This window comes from Arachis hypogaea, chromosome 18 (genome assembly GCF_003086295.3).
Source record: "Arachis hypogaea cultivar Tifrunner chromosome 18, arahy.Tifrunner.gnm2.J5K5, whole genome shotgun sequence".
Classification (NCBI taxonomy): domain Eukaryota; kingdom Viridiplantae; phylum Streptophyta; class Magnoliopsida; order Fabales; family Fabaceae; genus Arachis; species Arachis hypogaea.
In genome coordinates this window covers 93,516,518-93,540,046 of record NC_092053.1, presented here as the reverse complement: position 1 = coordinate 93,540,046, position 23,529 = coordinate 93,516,518, and the positions used below count along the sequence as shown (strand labels likewise).

General features: G+C 38.8%; 1 protein-coding gene, 1 non-coding gene and 1 pseudogene across 9 annotated transcripts; all 3 read left to right on the top strand.

The window, feature by feature from the left end:
- The first annotated feature begins 5,584 nt into the window (after nt 1-5,584).
- On the top strand, nt 5,585-6,516 carry LOC112773210 (uncharacterized; annotated as a pseudogene).
- A 236-nt stretch (nt 6,517-6,752) lies between these two features.
- On the top strand, nt 6,753-15,010 carry LOC112771048 (uncharacterized). Of its 8 annotated transcripts, XM_072225824.1 has the most exons (13): nt 6,930-7,185; nt 7,344-7,438; nt 7,995-8,345; nt 8,436-10,105; nt 10,262-10,448; nt 10,527-10,888; nt 10,976-11,053; nt 12,171-12,323; nt 12,481-12,644; nt 12,959-13,106; nt 13,197-13,319; nt 13,598-13,685; nt 14,511-15,010. In XM_072225824.1, exons 3-13 carry the CDS (start codon nt 8,162-8,164, stop codon nt 14,702-14,704), a joined length of 3,351 nt encoding a protein of 1,116 aa, XP_072081925.1. In that variant the 5' UTR covers nt 6,930-7,185; nt 7,344-7,438; nt 7,995-8,161; the 3' UTR covers nt 14,705-15,010. The 8 variants fall into 8 exon arrangements, with proteins under 8 accessions (XP_025671406.1, XP_072081920.1, XP_072081919.1 ...); XM_072225820.1 differs by having other exon boundaries at nt 6,897-7,185; nt 7,995-10,105; XM_072225823.1 differs by lacking the exon at nt 7,344-7,438 and having other exon boundaries at nt 6,923-7,185.
- Nucleotides 15,011-23,073: 8,063 nt separating this feature from the next.
- On the top strand, nt 23,074-23,181 carry LOC112773927 (small nucleolar RNA R71). Its single transcript, XR_003188447.1, has one exon. It is a non-coding gene; the product is annotated as a small nucleolar RNA R71 (small nucleolar RNA).
- Nucleotides 23,182-23,529: the final 348 nt, after the last annotated feature.

The following is a 23,529-nucleotide window of genomic DNA, read 5'->3' as shown; positions in this document are numbered from 1 at the left end:
ATGTCAGAGGCTTTCCAGGCAAAGAGATCAGAGTTTTTTCTCAACAATTTAATGAGTTGTTTCTTTAGGCTCTCATCCAGGTTTGCCCCTATGCTCGTTCTCTTGTCGCGGTGATCTCTGATTTGTATCTCTTCTGTTTTGCCTTCTGGTTGAGGTCATAATTCTCCTCGAACTCGGATTCCAGCTAACTCAATCTTATTGACTTCTTTGCCTTACAAGCTGCCTTTCAAACTAAGACTCTCGTTATAGCATTTTCTTGCTAACCTTTGATCTCCTTTAATGGTAGCAATCCCTTCATCTGTGGAAAATTTCATGCAGAGATGTGGGGTGAAAACGATAGCTGCAAGTCGATTCAGAATCGTCCAACCTATCAGGGCATTGTAAGCCGAACATACATAAACCAGGATGTAGTCAACACTTAGCGTCTTCGACCTGGCACCATTTCCAAAGGTAGTGTACAAGAAGATGTAACCCAGAGGTCAGATTGGGGTGTCTCCTAGTCCAAAAAGGCTATCTGGGCATGCCCTTAGATCTTTATTCTCTAACCCGAGCTTGTCAAAGGCGGGTTTGAACAGGATATCTGCCGAGATACCTTGATCTATTAAGGTCTAGTGGATATCAGCATTTGCTAAGATAATAGTTATTACCAATGGGTTGTCGTTCTTGGGTACTATTCCTTGAGCATCCTATTTAGTAAAAGGTGATAGTAGGTAAGTCGGGTGATTGACTTTCCTCCCCAACTTGGTATACTTCCTTGAGGTGCCTTTTTCAAGAGGATTTTAATATTTCTCCTCCTGCAAATCCACCATTGATCATGTGTATATGTCGTTCAGGGGTGTGAAGAGGGCGTTCTGGTCGTCCTCCTTCTTCATCCCTTCTTCTCTTTCTCGGGTCGTTAGACCTGTCTGCCAGGTATCTATTAAGTCGGCCTTCTTTGACTAACTTTTCGATGACATTCTTGAGGTCGTAGCATTCATTGGTGGAGTGTCCGTTCAACTTGTGATATTTACAATATTCAGTCCGACTTTCAGCTTTCTTATGCTTAATCGGACGAGGTGGTGGAAGCTTCTCCATGTGACATATCTCTCTGTAAGCATCAACCAAGGAAACCCCTTAGAGGGGGTGTAGTTGTGATAATTTTTAGGCTTTTCTGGGTTCTGCTCCTCTTTCTTCCCGGGCTCCCTTTCTTTGTCCCGAGCTTGGTAGTAGGGCATGTTAGATCTCGATGGAGCTTCCCTAAGTCGGGAATTTTCCTCCATGTTGATGTATTTTTCTACCCTTTGTTGGATTTCGTTCAAGGAAGTCAGGTATCTCTTGGATATTGACTGAGAAAATGGCCCTTCCCTAAGGCCGTTGACCAGACCCATAGTTATAGCTTCGATTGGTAGACTCTGAATTTTCAAGCAAGCTTTATTGAATCTTTCTATATAATCGCAAAGGGTTTCCCCGACCTCTTACTTTACTCCTAGCAGGCTTGGGGCATGCTTCGTTTTGTCTTTCTAGATGGAGAATCTGGTTAAAAACTTTCTTCCCAGGTCGTCGAAGCTAATGACCGACCTGGGGGGCAGGCTGTCAAACCACTTCATGGCTACCTTGGTTAAAGTAGTCGAGAAGGCTTTGCAACGAGTGGCGTCAGAGACGTCAGCCAAGTACATTCTGCTTCTGAAGTTGCTAAGATGGTGACTCAGGTCGAATGTGCCATCGTAGAGATCCATGTCGGGAGATTTGAAGTTCCTAGGAAGTTTGGCCCTCATGATTGATGAATGGACTTTTGACGGTTTAGAATTCACAACAAATTCTCGTTGCAAGTATAGTTTCTAAACCAACAATTATCCCTTCATGCAAAAATTTGTTTGTCACTAGTACAAACCCCTAAATTTATAAACCGAAGTATTGAACCTTGGGTCATTCTCCCTAGGAATTGCAACAAAGTGTCTTGTTATTGGTTATGGGTTGTGTTTTGGGGGTTTTTTTTTTTTGGATAAGAGACATGAAATGTAAATGGCAATGAAAATAAACTAACAACTAAAAAGGTCTTGGCAAAGTTTGGTGGTCAAGGATCTCTATCCTAATCACTAACCACAACATGAGAATTAGCAAGGACTAACCCCACTAAGTTAACCCCTAACTAATAGTAGAGGAAAGTCAAGTGAGCTATGTCAATCCAAGTCCATAAGTCCTAGTTCTCTACCAAATCAATTAGTGAGATCTAGCGTTAATGGCTCCCAATCGTCAATTACTTGGACATTAGTAACTCAAGAGTTCCTAAGTTACCTTCCCAAGCCAAGAGCATAAAATCTACTCTAACATCTTTTCAAGCATTTTGACAAACACTTGGAAGGTGTGAAAGGAAAGCATGGTAAATCTACAACAAGAATGAAATCTAACAACAATTATTGCAAGGAATTAACAACAATGATAAAAAAAACATAATTATTATGAATTACCTCAACTTGAATTGAAAGAGAAGAGAAGGAACAAGAGTAGATCTACAACAAAATATAGAAGCAACATAAAGGAAATTACAACAAAAGAATAGAAAAAGATGATTGCAACAACAAAGAATTGAGAAGCAAAAATAGAAGAAAGCTTGAATCAAAACCTAGATCTAAGAACTAAACCTAATCCTAATTCCTAATCCTAGAGAGAAGTGAGAGCTTCTCTCTCTAAAACTAACTAAAACTAATCCTAATGAGAATGAATGAGTAAAAATAAGTGAATCCCCCTTTTCCCCTTCAATCCTTGGTCCTTATATGCATTTTGGGCGCCAAAGTTAGTTGAAATTGGGCCCCACAGCTCTCAGAAATCGCTGGGCACGTTTTCCATTTAAAAAATCACATGCGCCCATCGGCGCGTACGCATATAGTGCGCGTGCCCTTGAGGTTTTCGCAATCCACGCATGCGCATACAGTGCGCGTGCGCATGGGTGCACATTTCCAATTCTTTGGCTTTTCCATGATTTCTCCACTTTGTATGCTTTTCTCTTCACTCCTTTGATCCATTCCTAGCCTTTTCAACCTGAAATCACTTAACAAACAAATCAAGGCATCTAGTGGAATCAAAGGTGAATCAAATTTAGCTAATTAAGGATCTAGAAAGCATGTTTTCACACTTAAGCACAAATAAGGAGACAAGTATGAAACCATGCTATTTCATTGAATAAATGTGGGTAAAAGGTCATAAAATCTCCTAAATTATGCACAAGATAAACCCTACAAATGGGGTTTATCAATGATCTCTTCTATGAACGGATCTTGCCTTCCCAAGGGACTTTCATCACGCTCCATCCGATTGTTTCTTTGTACATAAGCTTCTAATTTTTGTAGATTGTCTTCTAACTCCTTTCGTCACTTTACTTCCTTTCACAGCTCCCGTTCTGCTTCCTGTTATCATTCAGCTTCGTGTTCAAGCTGTTGTAGCCGATTCCCTTGGCCATGGACGAGATCCAGGATCTCGGTCGCATGAGGTAGATCCTCTGCCTTGGGATGGTGGACTCGGACTAGATCCTCCTTGTTTGGAGATCTCCTGAGGTCCCTTCCCCGTGGGGGCCATGGTATGGTGGTAGAGGTAGAAGCAAGAGGGTTTGGTCTTCTGGCTGATCTTCTGGCTTGGACTCGGATGCTGTATAGCCATCTCTGAGCTCATGGTCCGCCATTTGTTAGAGGATGAATCCCAGGTTCCCGGCAACGGCGAGGGTTAATTTGGCCTTGGACGTGAGGTCCAGATCCCTTTGTGTGGCAACGTCCGACTTGATATGCCGAGGTGCCGCCTGTCCGAGTTCCTAGTGAGGAGGTGGAGGGTGGTACCTACAAGAGACTTCGATTCTTAAATTAGTAAGGGCTTTAGTCATGTTTTTAGTAGAGTAGAACGTGAATTGTACCGGGGGTTTCTAGGGTATTTATAATAGAGTAGATAACCACCTTTGTTGGAGTAGATCTATCTTTTCTGATAGATAAGCGTTCCCTTTATTTTGGGAGTTTGTTGGGATTTACCTTTTAGATGAGGTAGAGATAATAGGAGAGATAGAAAGAGGCAGTTACTTGTTAGGTCAAGTAGAGCTGGACCTCTTTGTTGTAGTCCGACCTCTTTAAAGAAGCCGGGCTTGTCACGAAATTCACCTTTATTGGTGGGCCTTTTTGCGTTATTGGGCCTGACTTCTATTTATTGAGGCAGGACATCAACAGTTCCTAATAGCAACTAGTTTTTTGGTGGCTAAATCGGTTGATATAATTTCAATCGCTAAATCTATCACTGATTCTAATTTCCAAATTATAATTTTTTTACTAAATTTCAATGTACTATTTTAAAATCCTAATTTTTATATACAATTATAATTCTACAAAATATAAAAATAATCAAACATAGATTTATAAAAGTAATGTTTATAAAACTAATGTTTCACACTTTCACTTTCACTTTTACATCATTTAAATCTCTTTAATTACTATTCACATTATTTAAATATCTTTAGTTGCTAACTAGAATAATAACTACAACCAAAGCACTCATCCTTTACACCTTTATTTACCATCTTCATCCTTTTTCTATATTTGTTTTTTCACTTTCTAATTGAGGAATTAGAATTTTAAATTTAGCTTTTTCATCATCTATTGAAGCAAACGATTATTGAGTTCAAATTATATTTTTATCTTTTTCAACCTAATTTTCAAACTATTGTTTCTCCTCTTACATTCTTTTAATTATTTTTTATGTTCTGACCTTCACAACCAATCATATGACTGAGAACTGCAGTCACTATAATTAAGTACATAATTTTTTCTCCCTTTTTGTAAAATAATTTTTGGTATAAAGTATTTATTATTTTAATTATTCTATTTTGTTCTTAGTATATATATTGAGATTTGAAAAAAAAAATTAGTAAACGAAGATATCTAGCTATAAAATACGCAGCCATAAAAAATGGGTAATATCTAAAAAATACGAGTTAAATTTCAAAGTGGTCCCTGAAATTCACAAAATGCATCGATTTAGTCCCTGACTTCCTAATTGCACTAATTACGTCCTCCAGATTCCAAAAAATGTATCAACGTGGTCCCTCTTGAATTTTCCGTTCATATTTCTTACCGGCGGGAGTGACGTGGCGAATGATTGCCACGCTGGAGACCCAAGCCATCATCCCCAACTCTATAGTTGCCGTCCCCTTCTGTCCGTATTGGCCGAGCAACTTCTTACCCTCCTCGCCGTGATGCTCGTAGTTCTTGCCTATTACGGTGCTTCTCGCGGTCTTTCTGTGTTGCTTTGCTTCTCGCCGTTCTCGTCGAAATTCTAGTAGGTGAGTCATCACTTTGCTGTGTTCTTGCTGCGTTGTATATGTTTGTTAATTTGCTTAATTAATTTCTTAATTATTTTTGTTCTTGTTCTTCTGGCATTGAATTTTCTTCACCTTCCATCTCCTTGGTTGCAGGAAGCCACATGGAGAGGCGACACAAATTGAAGACAAAGAAGAAGGCTCATATTGATTTGGCATAGGTTACTTTGTACTATCACTATTTAGTCCCTTACAGTATCGTCTTAGGGTTTTCAAAATTTCTAATTACACACGCGGACACACAACATGTTCCAAACTAAATTCACAATAAAGTATTGCAAATTTGTTATCAATATCGTATCTCTCGCTGGAAAAATCGAAAGAGGCCTATCATCAAGCTCATAGTTCATCGATATTACAAATTTCACAGCCAATAATCTCCAACCTCAGCAAGCTAAATCGTTAAGCCACCGAAAATGGGAGGCCATGGCGGCCTCAACATTCTCCTGCAGAAGCGGTGGAACGTCTACAACTACGAGAACAGAGAAAAGGTCCGCCGCGACGAGGAGCAAGCCGCTAGAGACAAGCAGATCAAGCGCGAAGAGGTCAGAAAGCACAACGCCGAGCTCCGCCTCGAGCGCCTCCGCACCGCCAAGGGTTTGACTCCTCTCGTTAAGGCCAAGGCAAAGAAAGAGAAGGGGGAGAAAGAAGAAGAAGAACCGGAATTGAAGAATTCGGGTGACAACAGGCACATTAACTTGTTAGAGGGGATTAAGATTTTCGATCCTGTACGAGAAACCGAGAAGAGGAAGGAGTTGTTAGGGGAAAGGGAAGGGTGAAAGAAGGAGAAGAGGATGAAGAAAGAAGAAGGAAAGTCCTCGAGGGTGGTGGTGGGTCCCGAGGATGAGAAGTATAGGTTAGGGTACGGGGTAGTAGGGAAGGGTGTGAAGCTTGGTATATATCTTGAGATTCGTAATGGCATCGATGAGAAGGGCGGTGGGGATGATAGTGATGGGGAAGTGAAGAATGAGAATAAGAAGAAGAATGGGAGGAAGACTTTGGAGGAGTTGAGGGAAGAGAGGTTGAAGAGGGAGAAGCACGAGAAGGAGCAGGAGAGGAATGATTGCCAATACGATGACGTTTTCCATCTTCCAGTGTGGCAATCATTCGCCACGTCACTCCCACCGGCAAGCAATATGAACGGAAAATTTGAGAGGGATTATGTTGATGCATTTTTTGTAATCTAGAGGACGTAATTAGTGCAATTGGAAAGTAAGGGACTAAATGGATGCATTTTGTGAATCTTAAGAACCACTTTGGGTTTAACTCAAAAAATACATTAGTAAACGAAGATATCTATTATTGTGGGTCATTTTATATTTCTAGTTTTCTACTGCTATCTGTAGTCTATACTATTGTATGAGATGTTGATGAATGCTTGCAAACAGAAGATAAATCCAAAAGGTTAATAATGTTTAATCTTACTAAACAAAATAGAATAATCATCATGGACAAAAGAATAATACAAGCCGTCCAAAGTTTTTTTAATGACGATAATACTATAAATAAAATCAACACAAAATTGTTAACAATTTAATTTTTTTCCCTTACACATCATTATCATGAAAAATAAAATAGAACTATTTTTTCTGCACAAAACAAAACGGAAAGAAGAAAAAGGAAAAAACGAAGCGTCTTTTTCTGAAGACAGGGTTGAAGTGCAAGTTGATTCACACTCTGACTGTGGGTAAAGCAAGAATCAGTGCGTGATAACCCACAAAATAGAAAAAGAAAACGTTGGTTTGTTTTGTTTCCAGCTGAAAGTTCTGTTTTTGATTGCAAAAGTTATCCTTTTCTTTTATTTGGTCACTTAATTGAATATTAGTTTCAGCGCTTGAACTGAAGCAATACATTGGGTAAGTGAAAATTTTGTTTTTTCTTATTTTTATTATAATTGGATAGTTTGATTCACTTAATGTTCCGCTAGTTTTGATGTTTGATCTTTGTTTTATTTATTGTTTTAATTATTACTTTTTGTTTTTTTTTTTTTTTGGGGGGGGGGGGTTTAATGGAGAGTGTTGAACTGTTGATAGGAGGTGGAACCCTAGATTGACAATTTTGGATTTGGGAATGAAGATGTCAGTTCAAAGGATTCTGATTGTGTTTTTGGTAGACTATTATATTATGCTCAATTTTGATTTTGTGTTACGAAATGGTCTTTGCTTGCCTCTTAATCGCAATCATTTTTGACAATTGGGTTATTTGGCGCTAGAGGTGATCGGCTTGTATGTTCATGAAAATTTTATAGGAATTCTGCAGAATTCAATGCTTAAAAGTATTATTATTAATTGATTAGTCAATAGCTAGCTAATTTCCGGAATTAGTTTTGCAGGACTAGAAATACCTGTAATTTTTTTGAGAAACTACTGAGATATTCTCAAAATTGCATTCACATTGATGCATGGTCATTCCATTCATGTCCTCAGAGACATAATAGCTCTTTAGCCATAGAAATTATGCTGCCTTTGTTTATTATATTGAAACGTTTTATTGTCAATTTTACAAAAGGACTGGGTTGCCATTATCTTGATCTTTTCGGTTATCTCAGTAATTTTAGGCATCTGCAGTGATATTGTATATCTCTATTCTCTGCCCATCCATTATGTCATCGTTTTCCATGTTAACTTGTTGCTAAAACTTCTTTTGAATTCCATTATTTATACAGGTGATTACTTCAAATTTGATTTGCATTTTGAGGCTTGGGAATGCCGAAGATCGCAGATGCTTCAAATTTCTAAATTGTGATTAATTAGTACTCAAGGTTTTCGAAGCACCTTTGGCATAAAGGCTGTAAATAAATTCTTCTTTTTTCAAGTAAAAGGATATGGTATAATGGAACATTCAAGATTCCAAAAAGTTCTTCCAAGCAATACAATGGAACCAAGAAATGGTGAATTCCAGCCTGGGTTGCAGCCAATGATGCAGGATCGACCGGATGACATGCATACAATTAGAAGACCACCTAATGTTGGTACGGCACAAGCCAAACCTGTACTTAATTTTTCCATACAGACAGGTGAGGAATTTGCTCTCGAATTTATGAGAGATAGGGTGAATCTTGGGAAGCCTATGTTTCCAAATGTCGGTGACACTAATTATACACCAGGTTATATGGATCTAAAAGGCATTTTAGGCATTAGTCATCCAACATCAGAAAGTGGATCAGACATTTCCATGCTTTCAATGGTTGACAAATATCCAAAAGAGTTTGAAAGAGTGAACACATCATTGCAGGGAGACAAAAGCAATTATGGGTCAATTCGATCAATACCAAGAACTTCAATGACTCAGGACAGTAGACAACTTGTGCAGAAGTATGGCTCTTCTCGAGGTTCCGATAGCTCATCAATGCTATTGAAGTTCCTTTGCAGCTTTGGTGGGAGAATATTACCTAGACCAAGTGATGGAAAACTAAGGTATGTTGGAGGTGATACACGTATTCTTCGTATAAGAAAGAATATATCTTGGCAGGAGCTCTTGCAGAAAGCATTATTAATGTATAGTCAGGTTCATGCAATCAAGTATCAGCTTCCGGGGGAAGATCTTGATGCTTTGGTATCTGTGTCATGTGATGAGGATTTGCAGAATATGATGGAAGAATGTAACCATCTAGAAGACAGAGAAGGATCACAAAAGCCTAGGATGTTTTTGTTCTCATTGAGTGATTTGGAGGACGCTCAATTTGGTCTCAGTGGTTTGGGTGATGATTCTGAGATCCAATATGTTGTTGCTGTTAACGGCATGGACATGGGATCAAGAAGAAACTCAACCCTGATTGGCGTGAACTTTTCAGCAAATGATCTGCATGATTTGGACAGGCAGAACACTGAAAGGGAGACTGGTAAAGTTGCTGTTGAATCTGTAGGTGTCAACAATTCTCTCCTGAATAACAAATTTGACTCATCACCAAATGTGGAATCCTTGCAACCAGTGCTACCTACTTCCTCAAATTCTTATGAAAGATATCCACAGTCCTTGCAACCAATGCACCATGGGGATCCTGTTGGTCAATATCATGTTTCTAGATCTGTTGTTGAAGACATTCCTACTACTATGCCTCCTCGTGCACTGATTAATCAAGATGGGGTTTTTAGCAAAGGCCATCCACCAGTCGGATTACCAGTACATAATTCTGAAATACCACCAGTGGTCACAAAAAAGAAGGTTGATAGTTTGATTGAACAAGCAAGCGACCAGGGTAAAGTTTTATACTTGGAAACCCCATCCTCAGCTCCTACTCAACTATTTGATGGTTACATGAAAAATAATTTTCCCGAAGCAACAGCTGTAGTTACTATGCCAGAGGGCTATCCAATACCTCCGACAAAAAAGGACCAGCTACAGAACTATGAAGATGGTGCTTCTACATCTAACAGTGGCTTTGCTCCCACTTATGTCGACTCCCAGTCAAATGCTGTTGATTTTAGTTCTCTTAACCCTCCTCCTCTTCCTGAAAGAGTTTACTATTCAGAAAGGATTCCTAGGGAGCAAGTAGATTTGCTGAATCGGTCCACCAAGTCAGATGATTTACATGGTTCTCAGTTTAACATTTCCGATTTACTTTCTGATGCAAAACCCTCAGATTCAGTTACAGGATCTGACGACAACTTGCATAATGGGAATCAGCCTCTCCGAGCTGAGGAATCGGGTGTTGCAGCAAAGCCTTTGCCTGCTGATGGCTATGCTACCAAACATCAAATATACAAACATTTTCCTGATCCAAGTAGCCAGTTGAAGTCAAAACTAACTGAGCATGTGAATTCTGAGTTGAAGAAGGTAGTACCAATAGTTGAAGGAAGTAATGATGTAGTAACTAAAGATCATGTTGTTAATTTTGAACCTGAAACTTATTGTAAAGATAATCATATCAAACACCGGCTTGATGAGATAAAAGATAGCAAATCAGAATCTGACTTTCCTACTTTGCATCAGGTTCCCTCTGCTAGGCATCTTGAGGATCCTGCTTCATGTCTTCCCGAGGTTGATTGGGGCAATGCCACTGTTACAGAATCTAATGAAAGTCGCATGGTTCAAGGACTACCTGTTTCTCTAAATGGGAACCAAACTACCAAAGATGATTTTCAACCTTCTTCAAGTGTTGCTTCAAAGACATCACAAGGTGACATTCTAATTGATATTGATGATCGATTTCCCCGTGAAGTGCTTAGTGACATGTATAAAGCTTTACTTGAAGAAGGTTTCTCGGGTCGGCATCCACTAACCTCGGATGGAGTAGGTCTAAGCATAAATGTGAAAAATCATGAACCTACACCTTGGGAATATTTTCACAAACTGGCACAAGAAGGACTCAATAATGTCTCTCTCATTGATCAGGATCATGTTAGTTTTTCACCTGCAATAGAAGAAGTGGAAGATGACGGTAGAACTCAACATGTTACGCCTCTAACAACAGGTGAAATATATCAGAAAGACTTACATGGAAGGGTTGGAACAGAAACTACTATTCTAAAGCCAAATGATCCCCTCGTGAAGGATACTGAAAGTATGCAATTTAATGCTATCATGGAAAACATAAGAGCACAGGAATCAGTTTTTGAGGTATGCTTTTTAATATATTCAATTTCATTTCAGAATCTTTATAAATATATTTGTTTGCTGACAGAAGTATTTGTCATTTTAACACAGGATGGGAAGTTTGAAACAAGAAATCGTACACCTCCTGTTGATCCTCCCGTAAGTGAAATTGACCCGAATTCTTTGCAGGTGAGTTTCTCCTTCTCTCATCTGCGATATTTCTTCTGTGGCATGGTTCTCATTCTTAGAGGAGTAAATTAAATGAATATTTTTATTAAGGAGTGATTGCTAATTTGTCCAAGTTTTATAAATTTATTGATGTCTTGTACATCAATGAATGGCGATAATGCTTAGGCTTAAATTGGCATGCTTTGCTGGTCTAGTTCCTAGTTATTTGTTTAATAATCGAGACTTGCTTTTGTAACTTTTTGAGTTCATGTTGGCAGCAGAGTATGATGCTTGCATTTTATTGAACAAGGCTTGATCATTTTAATCTGTTCCCATTCTTTCATTTTCATTGAGGTTACTACAACAGTACTGAGCTATGATATCAGCAAGTAAAGAGAAAAGAAACAACAGAGTGAGAAAAAAATTGTGGGAAGAGAGAGAAATCACAGGGAGAGAGGTAGCAAGGGAGAGAAGGAGTTTAGATGAGAACAATGATTGCGATGATTAAATTCTGGTCTGCATGACTAGTTTATGTGAATTCAAGTAGACTTGCTTCTTTTGGAAGCTTTCAACAGAGGTTTAGTGAAAAACAATATCAGCTAACAACTTTTTGATAGCATCCTTTTGAATTAAGTGACATGCTAATATAACTCTAGAAAACAGCATTGGTAGCTGCTGCATATATCGTTTATCAAAGAATTTCGTTCTAAAGATCCTTCCATACTGAACATTTTGTGCTTTGTGGCTTTCAGTTGTATCTCTAGTTATTGCATTCTTCAATTGTTGAATTTTGTGTGAGGTACTATGTGTATGTGTGTGGTTATGAATGTCAATGCTGACTTCTATGGACTATTACAGGTTCTGTGGTCAAGTATTTCTTAGGCATACTTTTAAGTCTGTAACATGTGTATCAAAATACAATGTATGGACAAGTTAACCAAGTTTCAGTCATGATATGATTCTTTATTTCTCTTTTCATCTTCTCATATTACCTATTGTAGACTGCTCTGGTCATCTAGCTGTTTTGTATTTTCACAACTATTTACATCGTCACTTGAATTCATTGTCTTCATTGAATACTGGTCTAAGCATTAAAGTCTTCAGTCCCGTTATTTAATTGTTCTGATGCAATTCATAGGTCATAATGAATGAAGATCTTGAAGAGCTGAAGGAGCTGGGTTCTGGTACCTTTGGGACTGTGTATCATGGAAAATGGCGTGGAACAGATGTTGCCATCAAAAGAATAAAGAAAAGCTGTTTCACCGGTCGATCATCAGAGCAAGAGAGACTGGTATATATATATATATATATATATATATATATATATATATATATATATTATAATTTCGATAATATACTACCTGGATATTTATCTATTCTCTGAACGAGCTTAACTGATGGTAATGGATTTTGAGGCACATGAAATGATATTTGCTTCTTTTTCTCAGACTTTAGAATTCTGGCGGGAAGCTGATATTCTTTCCAAGCTTCATCACCCAAATGTTGTGGCATTTTATGGTGTAGTTCAGGATGGACCTGGAGGAACAATGGCCACTGTTACGGAGTACATGGTGGATGGTTCTCTTCGGCATGTATTGCTTCGCAAAGATAGGTAATGTACCTAGAAAGAACCTTTGCATTTCTATTATTTAGTTCTTCATGTAAAACAATGTCCTCGGTAATTCTTTTTATTTACGTCTGCCTTTTATCTAATATAGTGAAAGTTGTGTGATTATAAATTATAATAACTCCTATTTCTTATAGAAGCCATGATCTATGCAATCTGTTTGTTTGCTTTTGTAATTTTGTTACAGCCATAAGTCATAACTCGTAAGTGCTACTAGAATTCACTGTTTTATAATGTCCAGTTATGAATATCATGTCTGTTGGTGGATTTGGCTCTAATGGGTCTAAATTGTATTGTAGGTATCTAGATCGTCGCAAGAGGCTGATAATTGCTATGGATGCAGCTTTTGGAATGGAGTATTTACACTCAAAAAATATTGTTCATTTTGACTTAAAATGTGATAATTTGCTTGTGAACTTGAAAGATCCTTTACGGCCAATATGCAAGGTAACTACGCTTGTATTTTTGTCTAATTGTTTAAGTTGGAATCTTCTTTGTGTTTAAGAGTTGACAAGACTAAGAAACTTGTGTTTCCAGGTTGGTGATTTTGGCTTGTCAAAAATTAAGCGGAATACCTTGGTCTCAGGTGGCGTGCGGGGGACACTTCCTTGGATGGCACCGGAGCTGCTGAATGGTAGCAGCAACAAGGTGTCAGAAAAGGTAGAATTTTAAGTTGTCTTCTACTCTTTCCAAAGATTAAAATTCAAGTATGCAGCTGAATTTACTGATCTGATATTCTGATCTCTATTTTAGGCATTAAAAACTGCTTTGATCTCACCTGGAAAGTCTTTATTTGTCATAGTACTCTGGATTTCTTAACTTCCCCTTACCTTTGGAGAAGAAATCCCTGTGAAATTAAAGAAATCTACTTCATTTCTGTTTTTCTCTGCCTTGTTACTCGGAGTTATTGGCATCTAAAATTGAATTCTTATTTGTAGGTTGATGTGTTCTCCTTTGGCATAGTATTGTGGGAAATTCTAACTGGTGAGGAGCCTTATGCCAATATGCACTATGGTGCAATCATAGGTGCGATCTTGTTCCTATGCTGTTTTTTTGGGTCCTGAGGTAGATCTTGAACTATGGTTGTATACTCTGAAATCAATTTTCTACCAATTTTTGGAAGTAAGAATGTGCTTGGACAACCTTTTATGCATTCTCTATGAACAGTGACTGTATAAAAAGATTTAGGTGTTTGAGTTGAGCTTTTGAAAAGAATGTTGTTAGTGAATCAGGTTGAAAAAGAGGATCTAAATGAGGAACATAGGGTTTTCACCTAAGATTCCGAAGCATCACATCAAAGATTTGAGAAGTTGAAGCAGTTAGGTGAAGCCAAATAAATGGTTTTATGATCTCTCTTTAACATTCCCTCTCACATGAAGATCCCTTTTAGCTTGAAACATAGACAGATAGACTTCACTGAAATTCAATGTGTGGGTGAAACTCCAGAACAAGTATCCTAAAATTTCAAGTGATAGATCAAAACATTTTCATACAAATTATCACAACTGTCACCATCAAACTGAAAAAAAAAAAAAAATTCAAAACAAAATAGTAAAATTTGAACACTAGAGATTGCAACTGGTTCAAGTGTGAATTTAGCTTGCTTTGCTTGTTACCCTTATTATTGTTGTTGTGATTATTATGGTATAAACCATTTATCTATGTGCCTGGATTTTAACCAATTCCACCCCAGTTGAGTTGACTGTGTGTAAGACACTCTGGGTACAAGTTCTCGTGTTCTTTCGCATAAACATGCTTAAGAGAAATAAGTGCCAAAAAACCAATCAAAGTGTTTGTTACTCAATTTGTCATTTGATCACCATATGACCCATAATTTCTCTTTCCATACAGGTGGGATTGTTAATAACACATTAAGGCCAACAATTCCCAGTTACTGCGACTCAGAATGGCGAACACTGATGGAGCAGTGCTGGGCACCAAATCCTGCAGTCAGACCTTCCTTTACAGAAATTGCCCGTCGATTGCGTGTCATGTCTGTGGCAGCTAGCCAGGCAAAGGTGCAGGGCCAAAAGGCGTCTAAATGATTTGAGAGAGAGATGTGTTGGTTGCTGCTTTTCCAACCCTAATACCAATATTGGCGTTGGTATTGTTAAAATCATACTCCAAGTGTATTATTATACCACCTCTACTTTTTATTGAAAATTTTCTTTTTTTTTTCTTTTATCAACCCTATACTTTTGTGAGCTAAATTTGTGTGTATATGAAACTGCTTTTGTGCAAACGGAAAATAGTCTTCTTTTCTATGTTGTTTGGTTCCCTTTTACTTTGTATATTTGCCCTTTGAACCAAATTTCTTGCATCTATAAGTAATTCACAATTTTGTGTTGTAATTTATGAGTTGAATGTACAATTTCATGTATGGACTTGACCAACGTCATTTTTTTGTGTGTGCCCATGATGAGGAAGAGGTGTAACTATAAAAGAAAAGGAGATAACTCCGAATTATGAAAAAAGTGTAACTATTGGGAGAAGTAACATTAAATGTTGTTTTTCGTCATGAATTATGCTACATATACAATTTTTTTTGGTTTACAAGTTTTATAAGTTAAGCCAAGTTTAACAAAAACGACATTCACCTATTGGAGTGTGATAATACGCGCCACTCAATCGTTTCTAAAGCGCGTTATCACTCACCATTATGGAAGACGCTTCTTCTTCTTTACGTTCCTCCTTCTCCTCCTCCTCTTCCTTCTTCTTCTCTTTCTTTTTTGCGTTTCTCTTTTTTCTTCGTGTGTTTCATCTTCATCGTTTTTTTATTATTGTTGTTGCTACATTTTTTTCTCCTCATCTTTCTATTGATTTTTCAACATTATGTATTTTTTTCTTGTTCTTTGTTTGATTTTTTCTTCCAAGAAGAATTATAAGAAAACGAAATAAGAAGGAAAAAAAAGCAGTAGAAGATGAAGAGGAGGAAGATGAAGGGTTTTGAATTATGCAGAACTTATCAGAATAAAAATACACCAAAAATTCTTAAAATACACTCAAATATCTTCGTGTTACACCAAAATATCTTCGTGTTACACCCAAATTTGCTACAAATATAGAAAAATATTTTCTCTAATACTGCATTTTTTCTTCTTTTTTTTTCTTATTTCTTTCTTTCTTTTAGTTAAATGAATGTAAGTTCATGCTATTCTAAGTAATTTTGAAGCATTATGTGTTTTTTCTTTTTTTTTGTTTGATTTTTTTTGTTTTTATTCTTGTTAAGAGAGTAAAACAAGAAAAAACTTGAGAAGGTAAAATAAAAAAAAAAAGATGAATAAGAAAAAAAGAAGAAGAAGATGGTTATGAATGATGATGATAAAAAAGAGTAAAAGAGGAGGAGGATGAAGAGGAAGAGTTTTGAATTATGCAAAACTTATCAGAATAAAAATACACCCAAAAATTCTTAAAATACACCCAAATATCTTCGTGTTACACCCAAATATCTTCGTGATACACCCAAATTTGCTGCAGAAAAATATTTTCTCTAATGCTATATTTTTTCTTCTGAATTGAACCGCACCTTAGCCACTTGATTTGTTTAAAAACAATAATCAATTTTGTTCTGGTTCAATTGACAATCTGAACCTGAATTATTTGTTATCTTCAGCAACGAGATAACTGATGATGGAGGGGAAAGAGAAAAAGAAAAGAGGAGAAAAAATTCTAATGAAAAAAGAAGAAGGAAGAGGAGAAAGAGAAAGAGGTGGTTGGTATGCGAAATTGTTACTCAAGTTGTGAATTATTGTTCGAAATTGATTCCCTGGCGATGGCACCAAAAACGGATGCACAGAACCATGGTCTAAACATATCATCACAACTTCGCATAACTAACCAGCAAGTGCACTGGGTCGTCCAAGTAATAAACCTTGCTTGAGTAAGGGTCGATCCCACGGAGATTGTTGGTATGAAGCAAGCTATGGTCACCTTGTAAATCTCAGTCAGGCGGATATAAAATAGTTATGGAGTTTTCGAAATTAATACTAAAATAAGGATAGAAATACTTATGTAAATCATTGGTGAGAATTTCAGATAAGCGTATGGAGATGCATTCATTCCTCTGAACCTCTGCTTTCCTACTGTCTTCATCCAATCAGTCTTACTCCTTTCTATGGCTGGCTTTGTGTAAGGATGTCACCGGTGCCAATGGCTACTTTCAATCCTCTCGGGAAAATGGTCCAAATGCTCTGTCACAGCACGGCTGATCGTCTGGAGGCATCACCCTTGTCGTTGGTTGCATCCTATTCCTCTCTGTGAAAATGGTCCGATGCGCTGTCACTGCATGGCTAATCATCTTGGAGGTTCTCGATCATACTGGAATAGAATTTACTATCCTTTTGCGTCTGTCACTACGCCCAGCACTCGCGAGTTTGGAGTTCGTCACAGTCATTCAATCCCAGAGTCCTACTCAGAATACCACGGACAAGGTTTAGACTTTCCGGACTCTCATGAATGCCGCCATCAATCTAGCTTATACCACGAAGATTCTGATTAAGAGATCTAAGAGATACTCATTCAATCTAATGTAGAAAGAAAGTGGTTGTCAGGCATGCGTTCATAGGGAATGATGATGATTGTCACGTTCATCACATTCAGGTTGAAGTGCGAATGAATATCTTAGAAACTGAATAAGTTGAATTGAATAGAAAACAGTAGTACTTTGCATTAATCCTTGAGGAACAGCAGAGCTCCACACCTTAATCTATGGAGTGCAGAAACTCTACCGTTGAAAATATATAAGTGATAATGGAGTTCATTGGTCTCGGCCCCAGAGGGGAACCAGAGTAACCAAGACTACGAATACAATGATAAAAAGTTCTATTTATAATAAACTAGTCACTAGGGTTTACAGAAGTAAGTAATTGATGCATAAATCCACTTCCGGGGCCCACTTAGTGTGTGCTTGGGCTGAGCTTAAAGTCCACACGTGGAGAGGTCATTCTTGGAGTTGAACGCCAGCTTTTGTGCCAGTTTGGGCGTTGAACTCCACTTTGCAACTTTTTTCTGGCGCTGGATGCCAGAATTGGGCAGAGAGCTGGCGTTGAACGCCAGTTTGCGTCATCTAAACTTGGGCAAAATATGGACTATTATATATTGCTGGAAAGCCCTGGATGTATACTTTCCAATGCAATTGGAAGCGCGCCATTTTGAGTTCTGTAGCTCCAGAAAATCCATTTTTAGTGCAGGGAGGTCAGAATCCAACAGCATCAGCAGTCCTTCTTCAACCTCTGAATCTGATTTTTGCTCAAGTCCCTCAATTTCAGCCAGAAAATACCTGAAATCACAGAAAAACACACAAACTCGTAGTTAAGTCCAGAGATGTGAATTTAACATAAAAACTAATGAAAACATCCCTAAAAGTAACTAGATTCTACTAAAAACATACTAAAAATAATGCCAAAAAGCGTATAAATTATCCGCTCATCACAACACCAAACTTAAATTGTTGCTTGTCCCCAAGCAACTGAAAATCAAATAGGATAAAAAGAAGAGAATATACTATAAATTCCAAACTATCAATGAAACATAGCTCCAATCAGATGAGCGGGACTTGTAGCTTTTTGCCTCTTGAATAGTTTTGGCATCTTACTTTATCCATGGAGGTTCAGAATGATTGGCATCTATAGGAACTCAGAGTTCAGATAGTGTTATTGACTCTCCTAGTTCAGTATGATGATTCTTGAACACAACTTCTTTATAAGTCTTGGCCGTGGGCCTAAGCACTTTGTTTTCCAGTATTACCACCGGATACATAAATGCCACAGACACATAATTGGGTGAACCTTTTCAGATTGTGACTCAGCTTTGCTAAAGTCCCCAATTAGAGGTGTCCAGGGTTCTTAAGCACACTCTTTTTTTTGCTTTGGACCTTGACTTTGACCGCTCAGTCTCAAGTTTTCACTTGACACCTACACGCCACAAGCACATGGTTAGGGACAGCTTGGTTTAGCCGCTTAGGCCAGGATTTTATTCCTTTAGGCCCTCCTATCCACTGATGCTCAAAGCCTTGGGATCCTTTTTATTTGCCCTTGCCTTTTGGTTTTAAGGGTTATTGGCTTTTTGCTCTTGCCTCTTGGTTTTAAAAGCTTTTGGCTTTTTCTGCTTGCTTTTTCTCTTTCTTTCTATTTTTTTTCGCCCTTTTTTTTTCTGCAAGCTTTGTTCTTTGGTGCTTTTTCTTGCTTCAAGAATCATTTTTATGATTTTTCAGATTATCAAATAACATGTTTCCTAGTCATCATTCTTTCAAGAGCCAACATATTTAACATTCTTAAACAACAACTTCAAAAGACATATGCACTGTTCAAGCATACATTCAGAAAACAAGAAGCATTGTCACCACATCAATATAATTAAACTAAGTTCAAGGATAAATTCAAAACTCATGTACTTCTTGTTCTTTTGAATTAAAACATTTTTCATTTAAGAGAGGTGATGGATTCATAGGACATTCATAACTTTAAGACAAAGTTACTAACTACTAATGATCATGTAATGAAGACACAAACATAGATAAGCACTTAACATAGAGAAAACGAAAAACAGAGAAAGTAAGAACAAGGAATGAGTCCACCTTAGTGATGGTGGCGTTTCATTCTTGAGGAACCAATGATGTCCTTGAGCTCTTCTATGTCTCTTCCTTGTCTTTGTTGCTCCTCCCTCATTGCTTTTTGATCTTCTCTTATTTCATGAAGGATGATGGAGTGCTCTTGATGTTCCACCCTTAGTTGTCCCATGTTGGAACTTAATTCTCCTAGGGAGGTGTTGATTTGCTCCCAATAGTTTTGTGGAGGAAAATGCTTATGAGGCATCTCCGGGATCTCATGGTGATGAGCTTCCTGCGCCTCTTGAGCTCCATGAATGGGCTCTCTTGCTTGCTCCATCTTTTTCTTAGTGATGGGCTTCTCTTCCTCAATGTGAATGTCTCCTTCTATGGAAGCTCCAGCTGAGTAACATAGATGGCAGATAAGATGAGGAAAAGCTAGCCTTGCCCCAGGAGAGGGCTTTTCGGCTATTTTGTAGAGTTCAAGGGAGATGACTTCATGAACCTCTACTTCTTCTCCAATCATGATGCTATGGATCATGATGGCCCGATCCACAGTAACTTCAGATCGGTTGCTAGTGGGGATGATGGAGCGTTGGATGAACTCCAACCATCCTCTAGCCACAGGCTTGAGGTCCAATCTTCTTAGTTGAACTGGCTTGCCTTTGGAGTCAATCTTCCATTGAGCTCCTTCCACACATATGTCCATGAGGACTTGGTCCAACCTTTGATTAAAGTTGACCCTTCTAGTGTAGGGGCGTTCATCTCCTTGCATCATAGGCAAGTTAAACGCCAACCTCACATTTTCTGGACTAAAATCCAAGTATTTCCCCCGAACCATTGTAACATAGTTCTTTGGATCCAGGTTCTTACTTTGAACATGGTTCTTGGTGATCCATGCATTGGCATAGAACTCTTGAACCATTAGGATGCCGACTTGTTGGATGGGATTTGTTAGAACTTCCCAACCTCTTCTTTGAATTTCATGTCGGATCTCCAGATACTCATTTCTTTTGAGTTTGAAAGGGACCTCGGGGATCACCTTCTTCTTGGCCACAATATCATAGAAGTGGTCTTGATGAGCTTTGGAGATGAATCTTTCCATCTCCCATGACTCGGAGGTGGAAGTTTTTGTCTTCCCTTTCCCTTTTCTAGAGGATTCTCCGGTCTTAGGTGCCATCAATGGTAATGAAAAAACAAAAAGCTTATGCTTTTACCACACCAAACTTAGAATATTGCTCGCCCTCGAGCAAGAAAATAAAGAATTAGATGAAGAAGAAGAAGAAAAGATGGAGAAGAGGGGGGAGGTGTGTTTCGGCCAAGAAGAGAAGAGAGGGTTGTGTTGTGTGAAAATGAGGAAGAATGGAAGGCTTTATATAGGGAAGGGAGGGGGGTTAAGGTTTGGCCATATGGGTGGGTTTGGGTGGGAAATTGATTTGAATTTTGAAGGTAGGTGGAGTTTATTGGGTAGGTTTATGGGGAAGAGTGGGTGGATGTGAGTAGTGAAGGGTTAATAGGGAAGAGAGATGGAGGTGATAGGTGAAGGGTTTTGGGGAAGAGTGTTTATTGGGAATAGAGGATGATTAAGAAGAGAGAAGAGAGTGAGTGGAGGTAGGTGGGGATCCTGTGGGGTCCACAGATAATGAGATGATCCTGTGGGGTCCACAGATCCTGAGGTGTTCAAGGATTTACAACCTTGCACCAAATTAGGCATGTAAAATGTCCTTGCACACAACTCTGGGTGTTCAGCGCCAGGTTGGTGCCCATTTTGGGCGTTCAACGCCCATTTGTTGCCCATTTCTGGCTTTGAACGCCAGAACCATGCTTGTTCTGGGCGTTCAGCACCAGCTCTTCTCCAGGGTGCAATTCTGGCGTTCAGCGCCCAGATGCTGCCCATTTTGGGCGTTCAGCGCCCAGATACTGCCCATTTTGGGCATTCAGCGCCAGAACCATGCTCTGTTCTGGCGTTGAACGCCAGACAGGTGCTTCCTCTAGGGTGTGATTTTTCTTCCGCTGTTTTTGATTCTGTTTATAAATTTTTTGTTTATTTTGTGACTCCACATGATCATGAACCTAAGAAAACATGAAAAACAAAAATAAAATTAGATAAATAAACATTGGGTTGCCTCCCAACAAGCGCTTCTTTAATGTCAATAGCTTGACAGTGGGCTCTCATGGAGCCTCACAGATGTGCAGAGCTTTGTTGAGACCTCCCAACACCAAACTTAGAGTTTGGATATGGGGGTTTGACACCAAACTTAGAGTTTGGTTGTGGCCTCCCAACACCAAACTTAGAGTTTGACTGTGGGGGCTTTGGTTGACTCTACTTTGAGAGAAGCTTTTTCTGCTTCCTCTCTCCATGGATGCAGAGAGAGATCCTTGAGTTGTAAACACAAGGTTGTCCTTATTTAATTGAAGGATCAATTCTCCTCTGTCCACATCAATCACAGCTCTTTCTGTGGCTAGGAAAGGTCTTCCTAGGATGATGGATTCATCCTCTTCCTTTCCAGTATCCAAGACTATGAAATCAGCAGGGATGTAAAGGCCTTCAACCTTTACTAACACGTCCTCTACTTGTCCATAAGCCTGTTTTCTTGAATTGTCGTCCATCTCTAATGAGATTTTAGCAGCTTACACCCCATAGATTCCCAGTTTCTCTATTACAGAGAGGGGCATGAGGTTTATTCCTGAACCAAGGTCACACAGAGCCTTAAAGATCATGGTGCCTATGGTACAGGGTATTATAAACTTTCCAGGATCCTGTCTCTTCTGAGGCAATGTCAGTTGATCCAGATCACTTAGTTCATTGGTGAACAAGGGAAGTTCATCTTCCCAAGTTTCAATACCAAATAATTTGGCATTTAGCTTCATAATTGCACCAAGGAACTTGGCAGCTTGCTCTTCAGTAACATCCTCATTCTCTTCAGAAGAGGAATACTCATCAGAGCTCATGAATGGCATAAGAAGGTTCAATGGAATCTCTATGGTCTCTAGATGAGTCTCAGATTCCTTAGGTTCCTCAGAGGGAAGCTCCTTATTGATCACTAGACGTCCCAGGAGGTCTTCCTCCTTGGGATTCACGTCCTTCTCCTCTCTTGTGGATTTGGCCATGGTAATTAATTCAATGGCCTTGCACTCTCCTTTTGGATTCTCTTCTGTATTGCTTGGGAGAGTACTAGGAGGGATTTCAGTGATCCTTTTACTCAGCTGGCCCACTTGTGCTTCCAAATTTCTAATGGAAGACCTTGTTTCATTCATGAAACTCACAGTGGCCTTAGATAGATCAGAGACTAAATTTGCTAAGCTAGATGGATTCTGCTCAAAATTCTCTGTCTGTTGCTGAGTGGATGATGGAAAAGGCTTGCTATTGCTAAACCTGTTTCTTCCACCATTATTAAAGCCTTGTTGAGGCTTTTGATCCTTCCATGAGAGATTTGGGTGATTTCTCCATGATGGATTGTAAGTGTTTCCATATGGTTCACCCATGTATTTTAACTCTGCTATTGCAGGGTTCTCAGGATCATAAGCTTCTTCCTCAGAAGATGCCTCTTGAGTACTGTTGGATGCAGCTTGCATTCCATTCAGACTCTGAGAAATCATATTGACTTGCTGAGTCAATATTTTATTCTAAGCCAATATGGCATTCAGAGTATCAATTTCAAGAACTCCCTTCTTCATAGGCGTCCCATTACTCACAGGATTCCTCTCAGAAGTGTACATAAACTGGTTATTTGCAACCATGTCAATGAGTTCTTGAGCTTCTGCAGGCGTTTTCTTTAGGTGAATGGATACACCTGCAGAAGTATCCAATGACATCTTTGATAGCTCAGATAAACCATCATCGAATATATCAAGGATGGTCCATTCTGAAAGCATGTCAGAAGGACACTTTTTGGTCAGCTGCTTGTATCTTTCCCAAGCTTCATAGAGGGATTCACCTTCTTTCTGTCTGAAGGTTTGAACATCAGCTCTAAGCTTGCTCAGCTTTTGAGGAGGAAAGAACTTGGCTAAGAAAGCCATGACCAGCTTATCCCAAGAGTTCAGGCTGTCTTTGGGTTGAGAGTCCAACCATATTCTAGCTCTGTCTCTTACAGCAAAAGGGAAAAGCATGAGCCTGTAGACTTCAGGATCTACTCCATTAGTCTTAACAGTATCACAGATCTGCAAGAATTCAGTTAAGAACTGAAAAGGATCTTCAGATGGAAGTCCATGAAACTTGCAGTTCTGCTGCATCAGAGAAACTAGCTGAGGTTTCAGCTCAAAATTGTTTGCTCCAATGGTAGGAATGGAGATGCTTCTTCCATGTAAATTGGAATTAGGTGCAGT

What these genes read in the sequence shown, in the direction of transcription:
- LOC112771048 (XM_025815621.3), top strand. Translation starts at nt 8,162, where the DNA reads ATGGAACATTCAAGATTCCAAAAAGTTCTTCCAAGCAATACAATGGAA. An exon ending in TTGACCCGAATTCTTTGCAG is followed by an intron (nt 11,054 to 12,170) that starts GTGAGTTTCTCC and finishes TGCAATTCATAG; the next exon opens with GTCATAATGAATGAAGATCT. An exon ending in GTATTGCTTCGCAAAGATAG is followed by an intron (nt 12,645 to 12,958) that starts GTAATGTACCTA and finishes ATTGTATTGTAG; the next exon opens with GTATCTAGATCGTCGCAAGA.